Below are 20,569 nucleotides of genomic sequence, written 5' to 3' on the forward strand. Positions count from 1 at the left end.
GTATGGAGAATTATTATATGTATAGTATAAGACATTATAAGTATTGGAGATGATAATTCCTCATACATGACGTACTTACCACTCAAAGATGGCAGACGAATGTAAAGGAATGGAAGAAGACAGAACCAGTAGAAATTTCCCAGCTGAAGAGAGTCACCAAGAAACTGATGACGAAAAATTAGAGAGACAATATTTTTGGAAAGTTGTGGAGGCATTTTTATATTATAAGTGAGTTTATAAAAAATTGAAAAATCAATGATAATAATAATCTCTTAGTATGATAATGAATGATAATGAAAGATATTTGTTTGTTGTTTTGTATTCTTAGGGATTTTTCTTTACGGAAGCTGCAAAGGGTCAAGACGAACTTTAAATTACTTCCTAAAAGACATCGGGAAATGCTTCCAAATTATAAAGATCACATCTCGAAAATCGAAAAATGTATTGAGGAGAATCAGAAGTTCTTATTCGATATCGTCAGCCACACCAATGAAATGTTTGAAAATAGAGATCATTCAAGAATTCCTTCAGTAAGTATTTAAGACTGTCACAGCCTCTATTTCAATTACATTTGAAGAATTGGCTCCTAAGCATCCAGGTTATTATGGAAAGTTTATCATTAACATCGTGACTTTACAGGAATTTAAACACCTTTCCAAAAAGCCCTAGACCAAGTATGTAATTTATGACAATTTCATGTTGCAAGTTTGTCTTTTTAATGAGGGGTACATACATGTATGTTATATTGGGAAGGATCTAGTGCCACGTAGTTACCTTAAAACCAATTCCTTACATTTTGGAGACTTGAGACAGCTTGCAGACAACAGTACTATAATCATTGCTTTAGACATAGCTAAAATACTTTTTCACAAAAGTATTTTAAAAAGTCTTAGATTACATGCCCTGAATAATGTTGCATTATGTTGATCAGGCTCCTAGTGACCCAGCCAACCAACCAATCAGTGGTTTTGACATGGAAAAAGTAACAACAACGCTGAAACAGTTTGTGAGAGACTGGAGCAATGAGGTATTTAATAGTTTATTTGTTTGTTTGGCATATGTGTACTTGTAAGATGGCAATTCAATAATTACCTGATGACTCACATGGTGAATGGTGTGAACCAAGGTGATCATGTGGTTTTCATGAACTTATGGGTGGTGCCTCAGGATCATAAATGGTAACCAGTGAATTTTCACGGAAGCTTGATGAAATGCTGGGAGGGTAACCTTGTGATGGACCAGCATCCCATCCAGGGGGAAGCAGTATTACCCCAGTGGTCACTTCATGCCCTGGAAATTGGGAAAAGCTCTAGCTGGGTGAGGCACTTTTAATAAGTACAGACTCAACTACCACAGGGTTACACTCAGCAAGTGATAGACTCCTTTCTGGATAGAAGTGCATTGCTTTCAAAATAAGTTATGTAAGGTTACTAAACTAATCTCTCCTACTTAGTTTCTTTCAACACTGTACATATGAAATTAATTTTATAACAGGGAAGAGCTGAACGTGATGCTTGTTATAAACCTATTATTGAAGAGATCCAAAGACTTTTTCCAGGAACAGAATGGTGATGAGTTTATGTTAATTTGTTAAGAAAAAACATATTGAAATTTAAGACCAGTAATTATGTGTCTATTAGAACTTTGACCCTTTAGCTCCTAGCAGTGATTATGATTAAATTTCTCCCTAAGGTATAAGTACATATCCAACAAACGGTTGATGAGGATCATGAACTTACTAGTTACATATAGGGTATTGTCTCCTCATAAATGGTATACTGAATTCTCTTAGACCTTTGATCCCTTAGAGTGACTTAAGCATATAATTTCTCCTTACAATGTCACTGACTCCTGAATCACATGTTAAGGTCCTGAGGATAAAGGAAATGAACACCAACTAAAGAAGCTCTTGGTTATTAAACAAATTCTCTGTGTCAGCACCCTTGCAAATGTATAGAGAATTGTATAGGGAACATGCATACTGATGTTAGGGACTGTAAAGGGTTAACATCAATGAACTGTAAAGCAGCTAGAAAAAAGAACTCCAAATCAGACATTTATAGTGAAAGTGTCAATTTGGAACTTTTAACTTACTGGATTGCCATACAGATACTTTCAGGCCCAAATTTTGTCTGTGATTTTCAACCTCAATTATACTGAAGTGACATGTTATAACTGTTGTAATAAATTTCAGTTCTAGAGGAGAAGTATCCATCCTTGTACCTGGAGCAGGTTTAGCAAGACTGATGTTTGATATTGCAAAACTTGGTAGGATGGATTTTAAAAAGTTTTTAGTAGTATTTAGTAGACTTAATTTCTTATTCCTTTTTGGTTGTACTTGTGGTTGTTTTTTTTTTAAACTGGCCTAGCTCTTTTTTTTGTTTTTGAATTGTCTTTTCTTAAGGTTTAGAAAGTGTTTTGTATTTTCCTCACCTACATTTAACATCTATGATAGTGCTTTTCATTTGTGTTTTATTGTTTTTTTCATTTCACCTTTTTTTTTCCAGTTCTCTGAAAGCTTCCTTTGTTTCTTGATTTACTTTTATTTTATAATGGTAATTAAACTGAGAGTAGTGCAATTTGGTCTGGAATCATATGCGCACCAATGAGAGCAAATGAGATGTCAAGGATCATCAGTGATTTCAAAATGAATGTATAAATAATTATAAATATGAGAATCAAGAGACTCTTGTAGAGCAATTATCACCTTTTTTTATGCTTCTTCTTCTTTTCTCTAAATTTTTTGTTTTTTGATCTTTAGCATGTTTAATGGACTTGCTTTACTCATTATCAATCTCTAGTCATATTGACAATCAAATAAAAAAAACAAGTAAAAAATGGGGTGATTGAAAACCTGTTGCCAAAGGTTGACTCAATTTGCTGTTAGAAGATGATCAGTGACTGTAACTTCAATTTATTTAAAATGTATCTTAGGTTACAGATGTCAAGGAAATGAGTGGAGCTTATACATGCTATTTGCGTCACACTTTATATTAAACAGGTTAGCACTTGCAGTTGATATAGCTCAGTAACTCAGTTTACTTATTTTGTGCGGTGAGATGGAAAGTGTCTAAATTCGTAATTTCCATTTCCTCTTTACATTTGATACATTTTAATTTTTTTTGGTGGTCTAATGTGGAAAGGTCATGATTGATTTCATCTTAATTTTTCTTAAAAATTAAGAAAACATCACATACTGACTAGTAATTCATACCCATACCTGGCCTGCTTACTACCTGAGTTCAAGGTCCTTACTGTGAGGTGTGGACCGAGTGGGAAAAAATGAGGATCAGTAATTCACAGTGTGGATCGAGAAAAACAATATTAGTAAGATGGTTACTTTATCTCTTGCTTCAACCAGAGGGGAAAGTTTTCATGTCATACAGACGTTTAAATTTAGTGGGCCGTACAGTGAAATACGGCCCGCTAAACTGACCAATCGTAACGCACGTACTAAATGAGATATATAACAATATGTGGTACAATTTTTAATATTTTGAAGTATGGTTTTTTCCGTACAACATACATTCCATTTTTTTTTTCCAAAGTCAATCTTTCCTTTACCTGATTTTTCGTTCAGAGCATCTGGCACGTATCACATCACAATATACCCATATATACACCAGACCTGCAATAACCGAACATCAGCTGACCAGATACGCGCCGTTCTTATCCCGGATGTGAACCCATCTGATGTTCCACCCGATCTAAACTTTTCAATGGCTGCTGGAGATTTTTTAGAAGTTTACACTGAGAAAGGTACTTTATTTGAACGTGCATTTAAAGTTCAGTATTCGTAATAGTGGTACATACATAAGAGTAATATAGTAATGGTAGTAAAATCTGTCAAGTGAAAAGTGTAATAATTTCTTCAATTACAAGAAGAACGCATAGTTGAAGACTGACACTTAACAATGTATATACACGGGTCGTCGGGAGCAGAATATCACGCGCATAAACCAAGGTTTTGTACGGCCGGCTATCTTGTTCTCTGTCGCAAATTTGCCATTTGTGCAAATTGACAGCGATGATTCAACTGAAGCTCATGCTACTCTAAACTTGCTTGTGAGGCAGAAATGCTGACCTTGCTAAGTTAGGCAGGTCTGGTCCTGTTTTCTCATAGACAGTGTAACATTGAGCGGAAGTTTTATTACATTTTTTAAGCCAATGTGTAGCCAGCAGAACAGGGGTAATTGTTTTTGCGTTTTCCATGGCTGAAAAGCGTGAGTCGCGCGCTAGGGAAGGAGTGCGTAGCTTTTTGCGCTCCTCCCCTCGCGCATAACTCGCGTTTACCTCCTTTCGCGTGAAAAACACTAAAAACCTACGCCTCTTCGGCAGGCCAGTTAATGTGATGCTGGACTACACTCAGGGTACACTAGATGGGATTTTTGTCAGTTTTCACAAACAGTGAACAGTGTGATACTAACTTATAGGTTCGAGTTTATTGGAAACACACTGGTTAATAAAACCAGACAACTACCCACCATTTTATAATTTTGTGTAGAATTTACTAACAGTTCTCCTTTCTTTGCTTTGTTTCTCAGAATCATGGGACTGTGTAGTAACTTGTTACTTTATTGACACGGCTCATAATGTCATCGCTTTCATTGAAAATATTGAAAAAATCTTAAAGCCTGGTGGCTACTGGATTAATCTTGGTAAGTTTAAACGAGTGCAAGGTCTAATGCGTATATCGTTGGGCTGTAAAATAACTTTTAATTGATGTGGCAGTGGATTGCCCAAAGGCACATTCAGTTTATGAAATAAACCTCGTGCTAGGCGTAAAAATGCTGTTCTTTGTTACCATACCAGAAACGAGAAATAACATTTTCCTTTCCATCTCTTGATGAGTGTCTGAGAAATTTCAACTGGCTCAATGCTTTAACTAGGGATGGAGATTGCAGTCTCATCGACAAAATACTATATGGGTTTAAAGGCTTCCAAGGCACATTCTCACTCAGACTGCACAATTCCCTATCCTCCTCATTCCCCCGAACTTTATCCATACAAAAAAAAAGTTACCCACGAAAACTTCAACCTTCGAGAAATTTAATTGGATCCTGAGTTAAACACCAATACTCTCTCAACTGCAATAATAATGATTTCTTTACAAGTCTCAGTACCTTCGCTCTTCCTTCATTGTGCAGAATTGGTTTCAAATAATTCTAACCATTTTCATACATCTCAGCAGCAAGAATGAACAGTCATCCATTCTCCCTCCCCACTCAGGAGTATAAGTAGACTCTGGGAAGCTTTCAGGAAAACCCAAGGGACTGGGGAAAGATGACCCACGAGGGACTAGCATTCTATTCAAGGATGGAAGGGGGGGGGGGGGGGGGAAGGCCCCTTTCTTGGTCGCTCCTTGCTGTAGGAGCCAGTTCAAGCTCCGGCAGTTTTGAAGCTAAGGCTCGTTACTTTGCTTCTCTTTTCTTATCTTTTTCTCAATTCATTTTTATAGGTCCATTATTGTATCATTTTGCTGACATGGCAAATGAATGGTCTGTGGAGTTATCGTACGAAGAAATCAGAAGGATTGCTACGGAGCACTTCAAATTTGAAATTATTGTATGTTATTATCATGCATGCACAGTACCTTAGCATTCGGTGTCTCAATGCCCATTGGTTTTGTTTCGTTGTCTGCACATCAAGATGATCGTATGCTTCGGGCAACTTCAGTTCTATCCTTCATTAATCAACCTTGATTGTAGTGGTGATTGATCGTAGTGGAGATTGATCCTCCGTGAGTTTAATTTATTTTTCTCTTTATCTGTTCTTTTTCAGAAAGAAGAGACCAGTATTTCATCAGGATATATTGAAAATCAACGATCCATGTTGAAGCTGGTTTATGATAACGTGTTTTTTGTTGCACGCAAACCTCTGTGACAAAAGTGGAAATGTCCCGTAAACTTCTTCCAGTATTTACTTATCATCATAAACTGAATTGGATAAAAGACTCTTAAGATTCATAACAAAGAACTTGAATGACAAAGCCATATACGTCGATGAGAACAAATAGTTTAACTAATAAATCGATTACTTTCGTGCAATGGCTGCTTTTTTGAATTGGTTATCGCTTCGACTCAGGAATATGCCAAAACATGTTTCGAGGAAGGTTCTGCTACAGAAGGGGAAGATGCAAATCCCAATTGGCATCAAGGGTACTGTCTTTTACCGCTGTTTGATAATTTTATTCAAACGCTTTGGAGGAAGACGGCAGGTGTGGGTAGATTTCTGGAATGTCTTTCTTGCGCACAACAACACTATGAAACTCCATCAATCTTCCTTACCCTTAGAAAATTATCGGCCATTTCGCGTGGGCTTTCTTGGGACGACCTGTTCACCCTATGACTCATAGGAGTGACCAGCATCTAATTTCTCATTACAATATCACCCTGAATTAAACATTAAGGTCACGAGAATAAGGAAATGATCGCCAATTACAGACGTTTTTTAGCGTTAAACAAATTCTCCTTGTCATCACCTTAGGAAATGTGTAGAGAATAATATGGAGAATATGCATATTGATGCTGGGCACAGAGGGTTCACACAAACGCAGCAGGAATTTTCATTTTTGCTGCCGCTAAGAGTTGTCATGCAGTGCAGGGAAGGAAGTGCGTTTCTTGACGAATCCACATAAGAACTGGGAAGACTGATATCAGTAGTCGATCATCGAGGTCATAGAGGAGCAATTTCCGAAGCAAAACAATTGGCCTTGTGCATGTGTCCGAGTGAATAGAAGCCTTACCACTACATCTCTTCAGCAATCGTTCTCGTTCCGTTGATATACATACAAATGAGCACTTAAATTTCACAGCTGTGCCCTTGTTCACCTGATTATAAAGTGCTAACCGTCCGAATGTCTTATGATTGACTAAAGTTGCTATTTTCTATTACACAATGCCTTAACCTTAACATAGAACAAAAGCTTGAATTCACGGATAATTATATCATCAACTAGGGTAGTGTTTACAGTGTTAGGAGTTAGTTCATCTCATCAAAATGTTTATAACAAAATCTTAATGAAACAAACTTTTACACCCTATCGTTATACTGATGTGAGGGTAGGTGTTAGGGTTAACACAAATAACAAACAAAATCCAACATCTCGCCAATTTTTAATCCACAGTTTGAAATTAAATATTCATCATTTTCAGAACGCCGAGAAACATATTCTGAAATGTCCAAGTCTTTTAAGAACTCTTCTTACGACGTTTGTCACAATTGACATGTGCACCAGCCAAACGCTGTCGATTCCAATAATTTTTAGTCTGACATTATTTTAATCATATTTCACATTCCTGATCATTTAAAATGCATTAATCATTTTTTAAGTCTAATTTTGTCTTAATAATCTTATTTCAGTAAAAATATTCTGTTACGTAAGCCTTCTACTATTTTAAAATCTTAGGAGTCTTACGTAAGAATCTTATGTTAATAAATAGGCTAGTTTTATCAAAAATAAGAAATAAATGGCAATATGAAAAAATAAATTTATCACAAAATAAGGTCAAAAAAATCTTCCCGAGATAAAGAAAATGTCTTCAAGAACAGCAGCTTCCTCTTCATCTGAGTTTACACTTTCACCGGTCAGCGAACTCTTCTCCTTACAAGTGTCTTGTGAATAACCAGAGTCCGTAGTATCCAGTCCTATAGCAGCCCCCGGGACCTCGGGTCCCAAAGATTTGCTTTCTAAGTTCTCTACAATATCCACCAGGGACAACGGGTATGAACTTCCACGTGGCGCACTAAGAGATAAAATTAACTGATGTCTTAGAATGCATGGTAAATTTTGAACTTGGCAGTCGAAAGAAGAAAGAAGTTAAGCGTTGTTCATCTAATTCGTGCCTACAAAACTTACGCCCTTGAAGTTACATCCTGAGAGAACAGTTGCGCAATTTACATTTAGACAACAAATAAAAAGTAAAACATTAGAAAACAAAACAGAAGGAGCTCCATTGTACCTTTCTAAATTTGGGTCCAACCTTCCTGGTCTGTTTTCATCATCAGGAAATGTCGGAAAATCATGCGATTGTGAGCTACGCTGAACGTCGCTGTACAGTGAAAACCGTGGATCGCTGGCAACAGTCTGTCTGTTATATGATTCTCGGATATTCGAGTGTGGTAATGGAGACCCGTGGTGAGAGGATTCACCTTTACTTTGCCTTCCCCCACTAAGAAAACCGTCGCCTCTAAGACTATCAACTGCGAAGCTGCCTCGTTCAGAATGGAAGTCAGAATGAGACGCTGGATAAAATGAACTGTTGCTGTCTCTTCCGCTGACCACATATTGTTCAGTATTCTGTCTTTCTCTCAAGGCCGCTCTTTGTCTGTCGGCAGACACAACATGACCACGGCTGTGGAGCGAGTACCTTGAGCTCGAAAGACGGCTGACAGGATAGTTTGCGCTTTCTCTTCCATCGACGTGTTCTTGAAGGGTTGGCAGACTATCGTCAGGGACTATACCTTTGCGATAAGAAAGGTCAGCGGGTGCTTGGTGCCCACGATGACGTTCAAAGCTGAACCTTGGCTGACTGAGAGTTGGAGGAGCGGACTGCACTCTGTAATGAGGGTCTGGTTCGAGAGCTCCTCTGTTTTCTTTGTCAAGTTCCAACCTAAAAAGAAGAGGGAAAGAAAGAGTTATATTCAAAAGAAAGGAACGAAAATTATGGAAAATAGACTTACCTGTCGTTCTCTTTCCCACTGTACATTTCAGCTGCTGCAAAGCCTTGGTCACGAGGTGAAAGTATTCCTGAAGTTGAATAATGCCTTGATTTCTCTGAATTTGCCTGAAGGATGCCATGATTGGAGGAGGAACTTACTGTAGGAGAAAAGACAGCAAGTTATACAATTGATAATTAATCGCCTACACCGAATGAGGCCGGAAAGTTTTAGCTAAATTAATGTAATCAACTGTGGGCAAAAACACTGCATGAAAATGCACTTTGATCACGGCAGCCAAACCCTTCCTCTATGATTGTAGAAATAAAAATTTAGAATGTTAAATTTTACGAAATATTGTCAAACAGCTCATTATTGGCTTAATTATTATCTCTCAGATTTTGTTCTCTAACACTCAGCGTAACTGCTGACAACTTCTCATGCAGAGCTTAATAATCCTCACTTGACCGTATCCTATTCTTGTGATCGGTGACAGAAATTACTTGATGGAAAAAAAAACGAGTTGATAGGAATGACTTTGCAAAAGGCTAAGGTGAATTAGCTTGTATGGGCTGAACGCAGTACCTTCGGGACTAGGAATAAGGGATTGGGCGGGTGACAATTGACGGGGCTGAGTAGCAGGCCTGGGTACGAGTAGTGGAGCTGGCGTCTCGTCCACGGCAGACTTGGATAGTTTTTCCAGACCAGTGACCTGCAATAAAGAAAACTTAAATAATATAAAGCTAGAGAATAAAACAAAGGCAATCGTTGAGAGTAATCTGTAATCGTTTCGGTTTTGCTAACGTCTAAAAATTCCGCGCCTCCTTTACCGAAGCCTAAACCCTTAGCGAAATGGCCGCTCAAGTTTTCCAACATCTCGGAAACCCTGGTTGACTAGGGGTTTAATGTGCAATAAACTAACAAATAGGATATTCTGTCCCAAGCCCCAGTCGTACCTTCACTGTTCATCGCTTTAGCGCACACACAAAACCACCAGCTACACAAGCTAAATTTCATACAGTTCGTTTGTTTTTAATCTCAGCTCTTATTGGCTGCTTGTGATAATTTTCTTGACCCTGATTGGCTTTTGCCATAACTCTGGGTCAAGTATTAGAGTAAAATTAAGACAATCAAATGATAGCCGCTCCAAATTACAGGAAATAGAAATCTCTTTTCTCTTTCACAGACGAACAATGCATCAAGACTTCCACATCAGTTACCTTGGTTTCCATTTCCATTGACGTAAGTAGTTTTGGCTGTTGTTGTTGTTGTTGTTGTTGTTGTTGTTGCTGCTGTTGTGTCTGCTGCTGCTGTTGCTGTTGTTGCTGTAAATTCTCGACTTGCTGAAGTTGTTGTTGTAGTTGTAACTGTTGTTTCTGCAATTCAATCTGCTGTTGTTGGAGCTGCAGTTGCAGTTCATATTCACGGCAGTATAAGCGATATACAGCATCTAACTCAGCCGAGAAGCTCCCAGACACTCCTGATACTTCGGAGAATGACCTACTCGTTGAAAACAAAGCAAACTGTTGAGCAATCAACAGTGAATAGTGTGCTGCATTAATTTTTCCTTTATCTTTTGCTGAGAGGTGAAATTTAGGATGGATTTTCAAAGTCTTAAACTAATAATCCCATTTACCACCAACACCTCCCCGCCACGGAAAACCTCTTATTGTTTACAAGTAACTTTTCTGGTAGAGTCTGAAATAAAGGTAATAAAAAATCTCCCATACAAACCAAGAAGCTCACACAACTGAACCTTCTCCTTACTCCCACAGTATGAAGAGACTAGGAAAAATGATGTTACTTCCAGACAGGATGCTGGTCAAATACTGGTCCATCATTTCTCCCCCCCCCCCCCCCCCCCACCCCTTACAACAATTTATCAGGCATCACTGACACTTGGCTGATATGCATACCCATTGAGAAGGCACAAAACAATGAGCCTTGTCAGGATAGAGAGCATATGTTTGCCCAGAATAGTGGTAACAGGAGATCAGGGGAAAAAATCACAAAGCTATTATGCGGCCAAGTGTGAGGTGACAGTAATCATCATCTTCACCCCTAACATTGAGTGAGCTCAGCTATTAACAGTTGTTACAGGATACTGTCCATTTTGGCAGTCTTGCAACTGACACAATGATCAACTCACCTATCTTCATTCTTTCTTGGAGGTACTTTCCCATCAGATCTCAATCCAGGATCTCCATCACCAGACATAGAAATCAAAGGCTTTGCTGGCAGTGGATACTGAGACATCATACCAGGAACAACTCTTGCTGCTGACAGCAAGGAATCAGCAGAGGGGGATTTGGGATGAATAGCTGTGTTCCAACTATCACAGAAATGACAGTTATAATTATTACATTTCTAAAAATGACAAAATTCAAAATGATAATTATAAAAACAATGAAAATGGTAGTGATATACAGTATACTTAATAACAATGATGATGATGATAATTGTGACAATGGCAATGATAATGATCAATTAATCATGACAATTACAATGAAAATAGGATAAAGGAAATTTCTGCCCTTCAAATGAAGAAAAGAGAGAGAGGGAGAGAAAAGGAATGTGAAAAAAAACTCAATCTTTCATCCTTCAATCCCTCATCTTTGAACAGTTGCGTCAGCATCACTGCATGACTTCAGGGTTCGTACCCTTTTTCAGAAACAATTTTCCAGGACTTTTCCAGGACTTTTCCAGGCTTCAGATTATTTTTCCAGGACTCCAAAATTCACCTTAACCCTTTCACTCTCATAAGTATAAAAGATTCATTTCTACTTTCAATTTCAACACATTGTCAGACATACAAATGAGAACAAAGAAAACAGAGAATATCAACTTCTTTCATTGAACTCTTAATATCTCAGAAGTAACATCAGAAATCCGTGACTGATACTAAGTAGAATTAATATTCACATCTTGGGATTCAAAGTGGGGTTAATTATTTTTCAGCTCTTGGAGCTTTCCTTCCAACTGCTCTTCAATGTCCTTTAAGACTGCCCTTTTTTCCTTGGCAGATCTTCGCAAACTGTTTGATTTGGCAACCCAAGTAAGGTTTCTTGAATCTTCAGCCCTATCTGCAAATTCATCTGCAGTCTTTAAAAGAGCCTCTATATCAGTTTCAATTTGCCGTTTTTTCTTCTTCAGCACATCAATCCCATCCATTGCTGCCTTTCTTTTAAGCGTGTTTTCCTGGGACACTTTAATTCTCTTCTGCTCTTCTAGATAGGAAATATATTTCTGTCGCGCTCCAGCAGATGCCATAAGTAGTTGCTTTGAGATTTTTACATTGGCAAGGCCTCCAACTGATTCAATATGATCATGAATAATCCTCTGTGCAATGAACGATCTTTCCGACAGGTTCTCAACTGCCACTTCTTTGTTTACAGAAAATCCTCTTTCAACTGTGGCTTGACCATGAGACATTAGCAGCAATAATTCAACTACCCCCCATGCTTTTGCCAGTTGCTTATTACCAGCCATGTGTTCATATAACAGTGTGTCGACTCTTAAAGAGGATTCACTAGGGTCAAAATCTTCAAAGTCAGGATTACCTGCACATTCATCCAAAAACTGTCCAAACTGATATATCACCTCATCACACTCATCAGCCTTCAATCTGTGGGCTTCCACAAGAATTTCAAGAACTCTTTTCATTTTTTTGACACATCCTTCTTTCTCTGATGCCATTAGCCTTGGATCCAGACAAGACATACTTCTTACTAGTCGATAATTTATTGGTGTTTTGTCAAGCAGTTTAGAGGCTGTTTTTGCAAGAAAATCTTTACATTCCATTCTGAATTGAAGAACTTGCCTTTCACTCAATTTCCCAGATTTTTCTTTCAGCATGTGTTGTGCCACAAAGCCAACATCAACTTTCTGGTAGTCTAACTGCTGTTCTTTATCAGTGGGCTTCAACCTCAGGATCTTCAGAGGAGATGTTGCCTCGGTAACAAGTTCACCCTTGATAAACATATTCAACAATGATTTCAACAAAGTGTACAAACTGATACTCATGAATGGCAGCATAGGTTTATCAGTCTGAAATGCTGTGAGAAAAGGATTGATCTGTTTTGCCACTGATGAGAAGAAGGCAATCTTTGCTGGCATCAAGGGATCACAGCAACTACTGCTAATGGTCTCGTAAGATTTGGACTTGGGATCAGTAACTTTCTTTGCCTTAACAGCATTAATGTATTTGACAATGTGAGGCCACACTTCCAGTGCTCGCTCGGCAACTGACACATTCTCTAACCACCGGTGCTGGCAGAATTTTAGGGGGAATACACTGCTACCAGTTATTCTAATGTAGTCTTCTCTTCGAGCCGGACTGTCTTTAAACAGCCAGTAAAGACTGGAGAGAGTTTTCTGCACCGTCCATCCAGCTGCATCACAACCATCCTTAAAAGCTCCATGCACAACATGTATACCACAACTGCCTGTGTTAAGGAGAGTGCAACTGAAATCACTCTTCAATTCTTGCTCTACCATTTCATAAAATTTCCAGTTAACCTTGGGCCCATCCATAGAGAGTTGAATCAGATTTCTACAGCTCAAGTCCTCTTTGCAAGAATGAAACTTTTGAAGCATATCCTCTGCACTAGAATGCCCAAGAAATTGTGAATCATAATAGCGAGTTTCAACTTTGTCATGATTCCAGATGCGAACATGGAAATCCATCTGCTTCTTTTGCAGTTCGTGATTCAAACTTTCATCAAACAAAAGCACATATCCCTTTGAAGATTTGACTTTTTCCTTTAGAAGACTCTTGAAACATGGTGCAATACCAAAGCAAGAAAGATAGGAGGCCTTTTTCTCCCCACAGGTAAATTTCTTTGCAATGTCACTGTCTGGAAACATTTGCTGCACTAAGAAGTTTATATCTGTACAGGAATTATACGAATAATGGCTGCTATTCACCTTTAGCGCCCACCAAATTTCAGCAGTTAAAGTATCATTCCTCGTCACGAACCCGGACATACCTGCTGTTGTACTAGCGGCACTACTTGATACAGTCAAAGTAGAGTTGTTACTTTCAGTGGCTGTTCGAGGGGCAGCGAAAGAGCTGTTCGAGAAAAGGTTTCTTATGTCACCTGTTGTATTTCTTTGTTGCTTTTCGATAAGATGAATATGCTTCTTTCCCTTTTCGTGGCTTTTCAATGCCGATTCTCCCATATTTGATACATCAAACGCTTTCATACAAACTCTACATTTTGCTTTAAACTTGTCCGCGTCACGTTCCAGCCACAATTTATAGGAAGAGTTTTCCAACCATCGGTCACTAAACAAGCATTTCCCAGGCATATTTCGGAACAAAACATTTAAAACTCAAGACGCCCATTCACTGAGTACCCGTTTACAAAATCATGCATGCATCAAGGTTACTACTGCGCATGAGCTTATGATGATACATGAGCCCTCGATCCAGAGTTACACTCGTGTCAGTTTCGGGAAACATGAAAAAATATAGATGCGGTCATGCGGTCAAAACCAGAAAGGAATACGTTATAAAAATACTAAAAAAACTTTGCTCATTTGTTTTAGAGAAAACTTTATTACTTTGTTCAGTTTAACAGATTTCCAGGACTTTCCAGGACCAGCATTACTTTTCCAGGACTTTCCAGTCCTGGAAAATGCGATAATAAAATTCCAGGACTTTCCAGGATTTCCAGGACCCGTACGAACCCTGTGACTTATATAAAAAAAACTGCAAGCCCAAAGAGGGCAACATTTGATCATCAGGACCCTAATTAATCTCAACATCTGTTTTAAAGGAGCCTAATGACCTGGCCCTTAAGTTGTTCGAAAAACCAATTAGTGCTAGCCCAAGGTTAAATTTTAACCTTGGTGTCTTTATTCCTTTATTCAAATGCCTGTTTGGGATAATTTTCTGTATTCTTTTTAGAGCATCAAATAATAATATTCTAGACTAAAAGAATTTGACTGAATTCTCTTTAAAAACTCTCAGATCTGAAATCCGATTTCACAGTAAACCTGGGTTATCATAACCCAGCTTTGAACAACCCAGCCCAGTAACTTACGTTGTTCCACTTGGTTCTGCAGACTTATAGGAGAGTCCTTCCTTTTGTGAGGAACTGAGTTGAATACCTGTTGACTGAACTTTGCTGGATGTAGTAACAGGGTGACACTTACTCCTGGACTGTACATTGGAAGCTAAGGGTGCTTGTCCAGGGCAGAAACCTCTCTTATCACCTTCAGTTACATTGTCCTGATGGGCTACGGTCTGTGATTTTTGGTCCTCCAGTTCCCTGTTCATCACTTGCTGTGAGAGGCTTCCTTGGAAACTGTTGGCCTTAAGCTTCTCTTCTGTATGTTCACCATTATCAGTGTCTGGCTTTGTATTACCTGGAATTTCTGTTAAAGGTTGTTTGGATGGAGAGAAGTGTGCAGGCTTCTTTGGAGAAAGAGATGATAAAACACTACCTAGAGATACCTACAGTGCATACCAAAAACACAATCATTATGTTAGTTATTACCACTGCAGTTACCAGTTCAGAAAAATTCTTTCTCTTAACCTTTCATCCTTTAACTCCCAAGATCAGATAATAAAATCTCCCCTCTAGCTGCTATACATTTCATTGTGAATTAGTTAAGAGAATTTGGCATTACATTAAGAAAACAACTTTTACTTGATAAGATGGAGTACTCTCATTACTTGTTTGCTGGTTAATGTGTGAATATAATGGGGAGAAGTTATATGTTAATCACTTGTGGGAGTTAAAGACCTAGGTTAACTCCCATGAATGACCAAGAGAGAATTTCTCCTTACAATATCAATACAATATTAGACAGAAAAGAGATGAACATCATGTAATTTACCAAATGCATTGATAATTTAACACATTTACCAAATGCATTGAAACACGGCAACATGATACTGTAATGGGTGTGTGTTGTGGTGTAAACACCCATTGACATCGTAAATGCATTGCACAGTGGATACGGTCACCATTTTTCATAGGTGGTGACTCAAAGTGGGAAAATTGGGGTTGTCATGCACTGGCAGTTACAGGTGTTTCAAGTGTCAATACGTTAAAATATTCTAGTACCATTTGAATGGTTCAGCACATACAATTTAAAAACTTGCCTTTTGTTAGTTGTAATCAACAAATCATGGCTGGTGAGATTTTTCCAACCAAGTTGATTCAAATTTTTCCCAGTTGTTTTCAGACTTTGAACACAACTAACTCAACATTGATAACTGTGAAAATAATACTGCTTTGAAAAATGTCTAAATCAGGTGAAAATTTGAACCAGGGCATACAAAAGCTCTAAAGTAGAGAACAGCACAAGTACTGTACATGTACATGGGTCAGTAAGAGATCCCCAATGCCCAAAAGACATGAAATGTAGACATCAGAAATAAACATCACAGATGACACAGTTCAAGGACATACCTGCTCCTGGCCTTCACTTGTTGGAGTTTTAGTTGTTTTTCTTGGTGAAGGTGTCCTTCTATTTGCCTGATACTTCACCAAAAGTGCTTGCAATTCCATGAACCTGTTTTGCAAATCTGAAAGCGCAAGTCAAGGAATGAAATTTGAAGCAAATTACTGTTGGTGAAGAGTTATCTTACAGCTGCATGTAAAACATGAGTGGATACAAGCTTTCTCTTTGATCACTGCATCATACTCCTCTTGCAAGATGGCAAGTCGTTCTTCAAATGCCAGTCTCTCTTCTTTAATCCTTTCCTCAGCAAGTTGCCGTTCCTCTCCAACCTTGGCAAGTTCTTTGACTAAGTTAGCCACACGTTTCTTGTCTTGTGGATTCAGCTCTTTTAAACTCAACTCTTGTTTCTCTTTTCCCCTTCTTTCAAAGTAATCCTTACCTGAAGTGACAATTAGAAAACTACATCATATCATGCATTGGGACCACTCTCATAGTAATTGGTAATTTAAAGGCTAGGAAGAGAAATCTGTAGAAACAGATCATAAATTATACATTAATGTGACCTTAAATAAGACAAATTTTACAAGGTCATGTACAAAATCTACTTTCACATACACTGTAAACTGAAAGAATATATGTTTGCCATCTACAATTTCAACAATAGACAATTTCTTATGTAGAATCTTACCAAAATCATCAAGTGAGTCTGAGACAGTTTTTGTACTAAGGCCACTTCTTGACATCTCTTGCTCTCTCTTGTCCAAAGAATCATGTAGAGATTTTTGGTGAGTTAAGACTCTGGGTTTTATCATGTGTACTGGTTTCCTCACCATTGGGTTCTTGATGTTTAGGCGTGCTTCAGGTGCTACACCTTATTGAGTAAAAAATGGAATTCAGAGTAACTTGTTATACAGAACATGTAAGACTGAACAAAAATTATATTATAGTGATAGTCATGTAAACTATATAGACAGTAAACCCTTGACTGAAACACTTATAACAATACATGAGTATAAGATGTAAGGATTTTAGGTTAAAATGATTTTAAACTCATTGCCTTTTTTCTTTTGTTTCAAGCATGTTGCTATCATCAGCACTCCGGGTTCCAACCAAGCAGAAAAACTTTTTGCTTGTCAACTTGCTGTGAAGTCACCCATTTGGTAGTCTGTGTTTGATGGTCAAATACATGTAGCAAGTTGTAATGTTTTGTTAATACAGCTGTGTTTAGGGTTTGCAAATCTATTGTCATTGCGAGATGAAGTGTGAGTGTATGTTATATTGCAAAAAATGTACTTTTCTTTTTTTTTTCTTCTTCCCCCTCTTTATTTGCTAACTGTAATTTTATTTCTGGTGTGTATTTTATTATTAATAAGTAGGTTGCCAAACAGTGACTTTGAAAAACAATGAGCTTGAAGCCTTGATAGTCTTAATATAGAATAAAAAAAACAAATTAAGCCAGTTTGAAATCATTTTAACCTTGACTCAATTGAAAAAATGGCATATGCGTACATTTCATCATTTCTGACCACAGCAAAGAGTTCGTCTTGTTAGGGTCTTCTAATATTTATCCATCAATTTTTCATCACCTTATTTCTTAACATTTTATGCTTGACAATGCCTTCTAATTCTTTATATGAATAAATCTGCTATCAAACCATTTCTAAACATTGTTATGAAATTTTGTGTGCCCCACAGGAAATAAGCCTTGACATCCATATGACCCAACACCAAGTCTAAAATGTTAAAAGTTAATCCTTACCTGGAACGTGCACTTTTACAATTCTTTCATCTTGATCATCAGCTGTGTTTTAGGTCAAGGCTAATCAGTTCAAAGTTAAAATATTTGATCGTACACAGTATTCCTTTCATTACTCAATGATTGAAAGTGATCAACAAACTTGAAAACTAGTACACAAATTTAAAATTGTTGATAGCATTTCCTTGTCATGTTCTATCCCAACACCATGTTACAGGTGCACTGAAAAACAGTATGATGGATTTTTTTTGTAAAATTGTAAAGAACCGTATAGAAATGTATTAAAATCATTGAATTGATTTATTCACTTTGTGGGCAGTTTAAAAATCTTCTATAAATGCTCGCGTTTGAAATCTCAAAGTTCAGTGAGAAGATAGTCAGATAATTAAGTGACAAAGTGGCTGCAATAACATCAAACCTCTTTCAAGTTACATAATCAGTAGTCTATACGCGCAGAAAAAACAAAGCCTGATATAGTTATTTTTGAGAATACAATCATGTTATAAGCCCTCGCAGGTTCATTCGTTCTAAACTTCTTTCTGAATATCTGGAGACGCTGACAAAGGTTTACAAATATGCAGAGTTGGACAGCTGATGGTGATCTCCATAGTTAGAAGTACAGTTAAATGATAAAATATCACTCGTCTATTCTAAATCATGGAGAGAGATAAAGACGAACGACGAAAATTGTCTACTAAACTGGTAAAATGATCAGTGCAAACACAAAAAAGACACTTACTCAAACGTCAAATTCACAAACAGGTACGTCGCCATTACCTTCGTTCTTTCTATAAAAATAGTCGCTATTTTAAAACTAAAACAGATAATCGATGGTATAACGTCTAAAGAGGATACGATCCTTTGACCAAAACACATTTGTTCTCGAAGCCCTCTTAACTTTAGCCGCCATATTTACTTTTTGAAAAACACCGCGCTAGGACCCAAGCCCTTCGCATCAACTTTTCTCATACGGCAGCCTTGGTAACGCGTAGACTGGATTTTTTTAGGGAAAAAAAATCGGTTTCTACTTATCCCTCGTATTCCAGATCTAAAAGGAAGACAGTTGAACCAGGGTCTGGGAATAAACACGTCTCTTAAAAGGTGCAATGCCAAAAGCGGAGATTCTGGCTTACCGGTCGCGCGCGCCTTTCACGTAAAAACTCTGGCAGCTTTACAAATCTCACTACCTTTCTTCACGCAGAGCTTTTTCAACAACTCCACTCGTGCCACGTCACCCCAAAAATAGCGCATATACTTTAAATAATTCTAAAGCCGTATTGAACAGGCCACACAGGTTTATTCTTCCCACTTTTTATTGACTTCTTGTTGTTTAATACAATAAACCTTGTGAACAATCTTTCCTCACTGATCTGATACAAGCTCGATGTGCAAGTTTTCATCAATACTGCATGTCGCATCGACAATGACATTTTACAAATTAATTATGATCTTGATCATGTTTTTCTCCCTCAGCCAATGGTACTCTGATTTTTAGAGCCATTATTTTAATAAGTCATTACGGCAAGCAACCAGTTATGTGTCGCATTCAAACCAGTACGGCCAGTAATCCTAACAGGGCGCATACCATGAATATGATACCGCTGACCTTTGACACGTCGTTTGCTCCATTACAACGGTCATCGGAACAACATAACAAATCACACGTGACTTTTAAGCCCCGCTCTTCGGCTTTCCGGCACCTTTCAAACTTGCTCGGTCCATCCTGGCACTCCTTGTCAGTCAAACAACCTTTAGCGTAAGAGAAATCGGTCTCGTCTTTGTAAAAAAACTTTGCACAGCGGCTTTGCCAAGGAGAGCATGTGATTTCTTTCTCATCGCAGTCCGTCCAACTTTCTTCGCTATCACATTGGTAACATTTGAGCGCACGTACTTTGTCGCCGTAAAAAAAAAAAGAAAATTAGTATGCAAACGATGGAATGTTTTTGCATAAATTCTGAATATCACAAGTGGCTTATCAGTATTTTGGTTTGTATCAAAGGTGTGGTTATTAAGGGGCATGATTAAGGTTTGACGAGGACATTTTCATACCAATCGATCCGTTGTAAAGATCCTTTTATAAATACTTTATCCTTGTGAAAGTCAAAATAACAATACTTAAATACATAAATTTCCTGTGACACTTTTCAAGTTCGCAACTGAAAAGAAAAATCGTGAGAATTAAGCAAATGCTCCGGGAAATATATCTGACCTTTTAAATGTCAATTTATGAAGAATGATCACCTATTATAATATTGTGAAGCCCGGTAGCAAGACAGAAAGGTTCTCTTTTGCCCCATTTCACTGGAGTGACTTTTCATGTTGTTTGGAGTTTTTTTTTTTAATAAGCCAGCTTTCTAAACGGCAAATGTAACCTCTAAATTGCTTTGAACATTCATGTAAGAATAACGGTATTTGAAATAGGATGAAGACATAAATCAATTATGAAAAGTGCTGCTCAGACATTACATTTATTTGAAAAAGCTGCGTGAATTTTACATGTTTCTTTCCAAGCCTACCTGTGGAGATGCAGAGAAGAAGAGTAATGGAGATCGACAAAGCACCCATTGTTCTTGTTGCCGCAGAACACATTTCACCGAGAACTGAAATCAAAAGCCACAAAGACAGCTAATAGCGAAGGAAAATTATGAGCAAAATACTTGTACTGACCTTATATCGAGACAAGTGTTTCAAAACAGTTATTTCGTAATTAATTCATGATATTGTTGCCAGCAGAGATTA

General features: G+C 37.8%; 3 protein-coding genes across 6 annotated transcripts; 1 reads left to right on the forward strand and 2 right to left on the reverse strand.

The window, feature by feature from the left end:
- The first annotated feature begins 62 nt into the window (after window positions 1-62).
- Window positions 63-6,171, forward strand: LOC113685044 (protein-L-histidine N-pros-methyltransferase CARNMT1). The gene is made up of 10 exons (XM_027202496.2): window positions 63-228; window positions 329-530; window positions 932-1,027; window positions 1,495-1,568; window positions 2,195-2,268; window positions 2,935-3,001; window positions 3,581-3,759; window positions 4,545-4,658; window positions 5,459-5,565; window positions 5,782-6,171. Exons 1-10 carry the CDS (start codon window positions 89-91, stop codon window positions 5,881-5,883), a joined length of 1,155 nt encoding a protein of 384 aa, XP_027058297.2. The 5' UTR covers window positions 63-88; the 3' UTR covers window positions 5,884-6,171.
- A 925-nt stretch (window positions 6,172-7,096) lies between these two features.
- Window positions 7,097-18,773, reverse strand: LOC113685045 (uncharacterized). Of its 4 annotated transcripts, none has more exons than XM_089194840.1 (12): window positions 18,686-18,773; window positions 17,834-17,875; window positions 16,763-16,945; window positions 16,289-16,513; window positions 16,083-16,198; window positions 14,706-15,118; window positions 10,808-10,990; window positions 9,879-10,158; window positions 9,244-9,385; window positions 8,683-8,818; window positions 7,962-8,612; window positions 7,097-7,745 (listed from the first exon to the last, which is right to left on the reverse strand). In XM_089194840.1, the coding sequence occupies exons 1-12, from the start codon at window positions 18,738-18,740 to the stop codon at window positions 7,508-7,510; spliced, it is 2,664 nt and encodes an 887-aa protein (XP_089050966.1). In that variant the 5' UTR covers window positions 18,741-18,773; the 3' UTR covers window positions 7,097-7,507. The 4 variants fall into 4 exon arrangements, with proteins under 4 accessions (XP_089050966.1, XP_027058298.2, XP_089050959.1 ...); XM_027202497.2 differs by having other exon boundaries at window positions 9,244-9,370; window positions 18,686-18,760; XM_089194833.1 differs by having other exon boundaries at window positions 9,244-9,370; window positions 17,834-17,893; window positions 18,570-18,758.
- LOC149049421 (uncharacterized) lies at window positions 11,395-14,348 on the reverse strand. The gene has a single exon (XM_089194843.1). It carries the CDS (start codon window positions 13,966-13,968, stop codon window positions 11,602-11,604), a length of 2,367 nt encoding a protein of 788 aa, XP_089050969.1. The 5' UTR covers window positions 13,969-14,348; the 3' UTR covers window positions 11,395-11,601.
- Window positions 18,774-20,569: the final 1,796 nt, after the last annotated feature.

Source organism: Pocillopora damicornis, chromosome 2, assembly GCF_964200805.1.
Source record: "Pocillopora damicornis chromosome 2, jaPocDami1.2, whole genome shotgun sequence".
NCBI classification, from domain to species: domain Eukaryota; kingdom Metazoa; phylum Cnidaria; class Anthozoa; order Scleractinia; family Pocilloporidae; genus Pocillopora; species Pocillopora damicornis.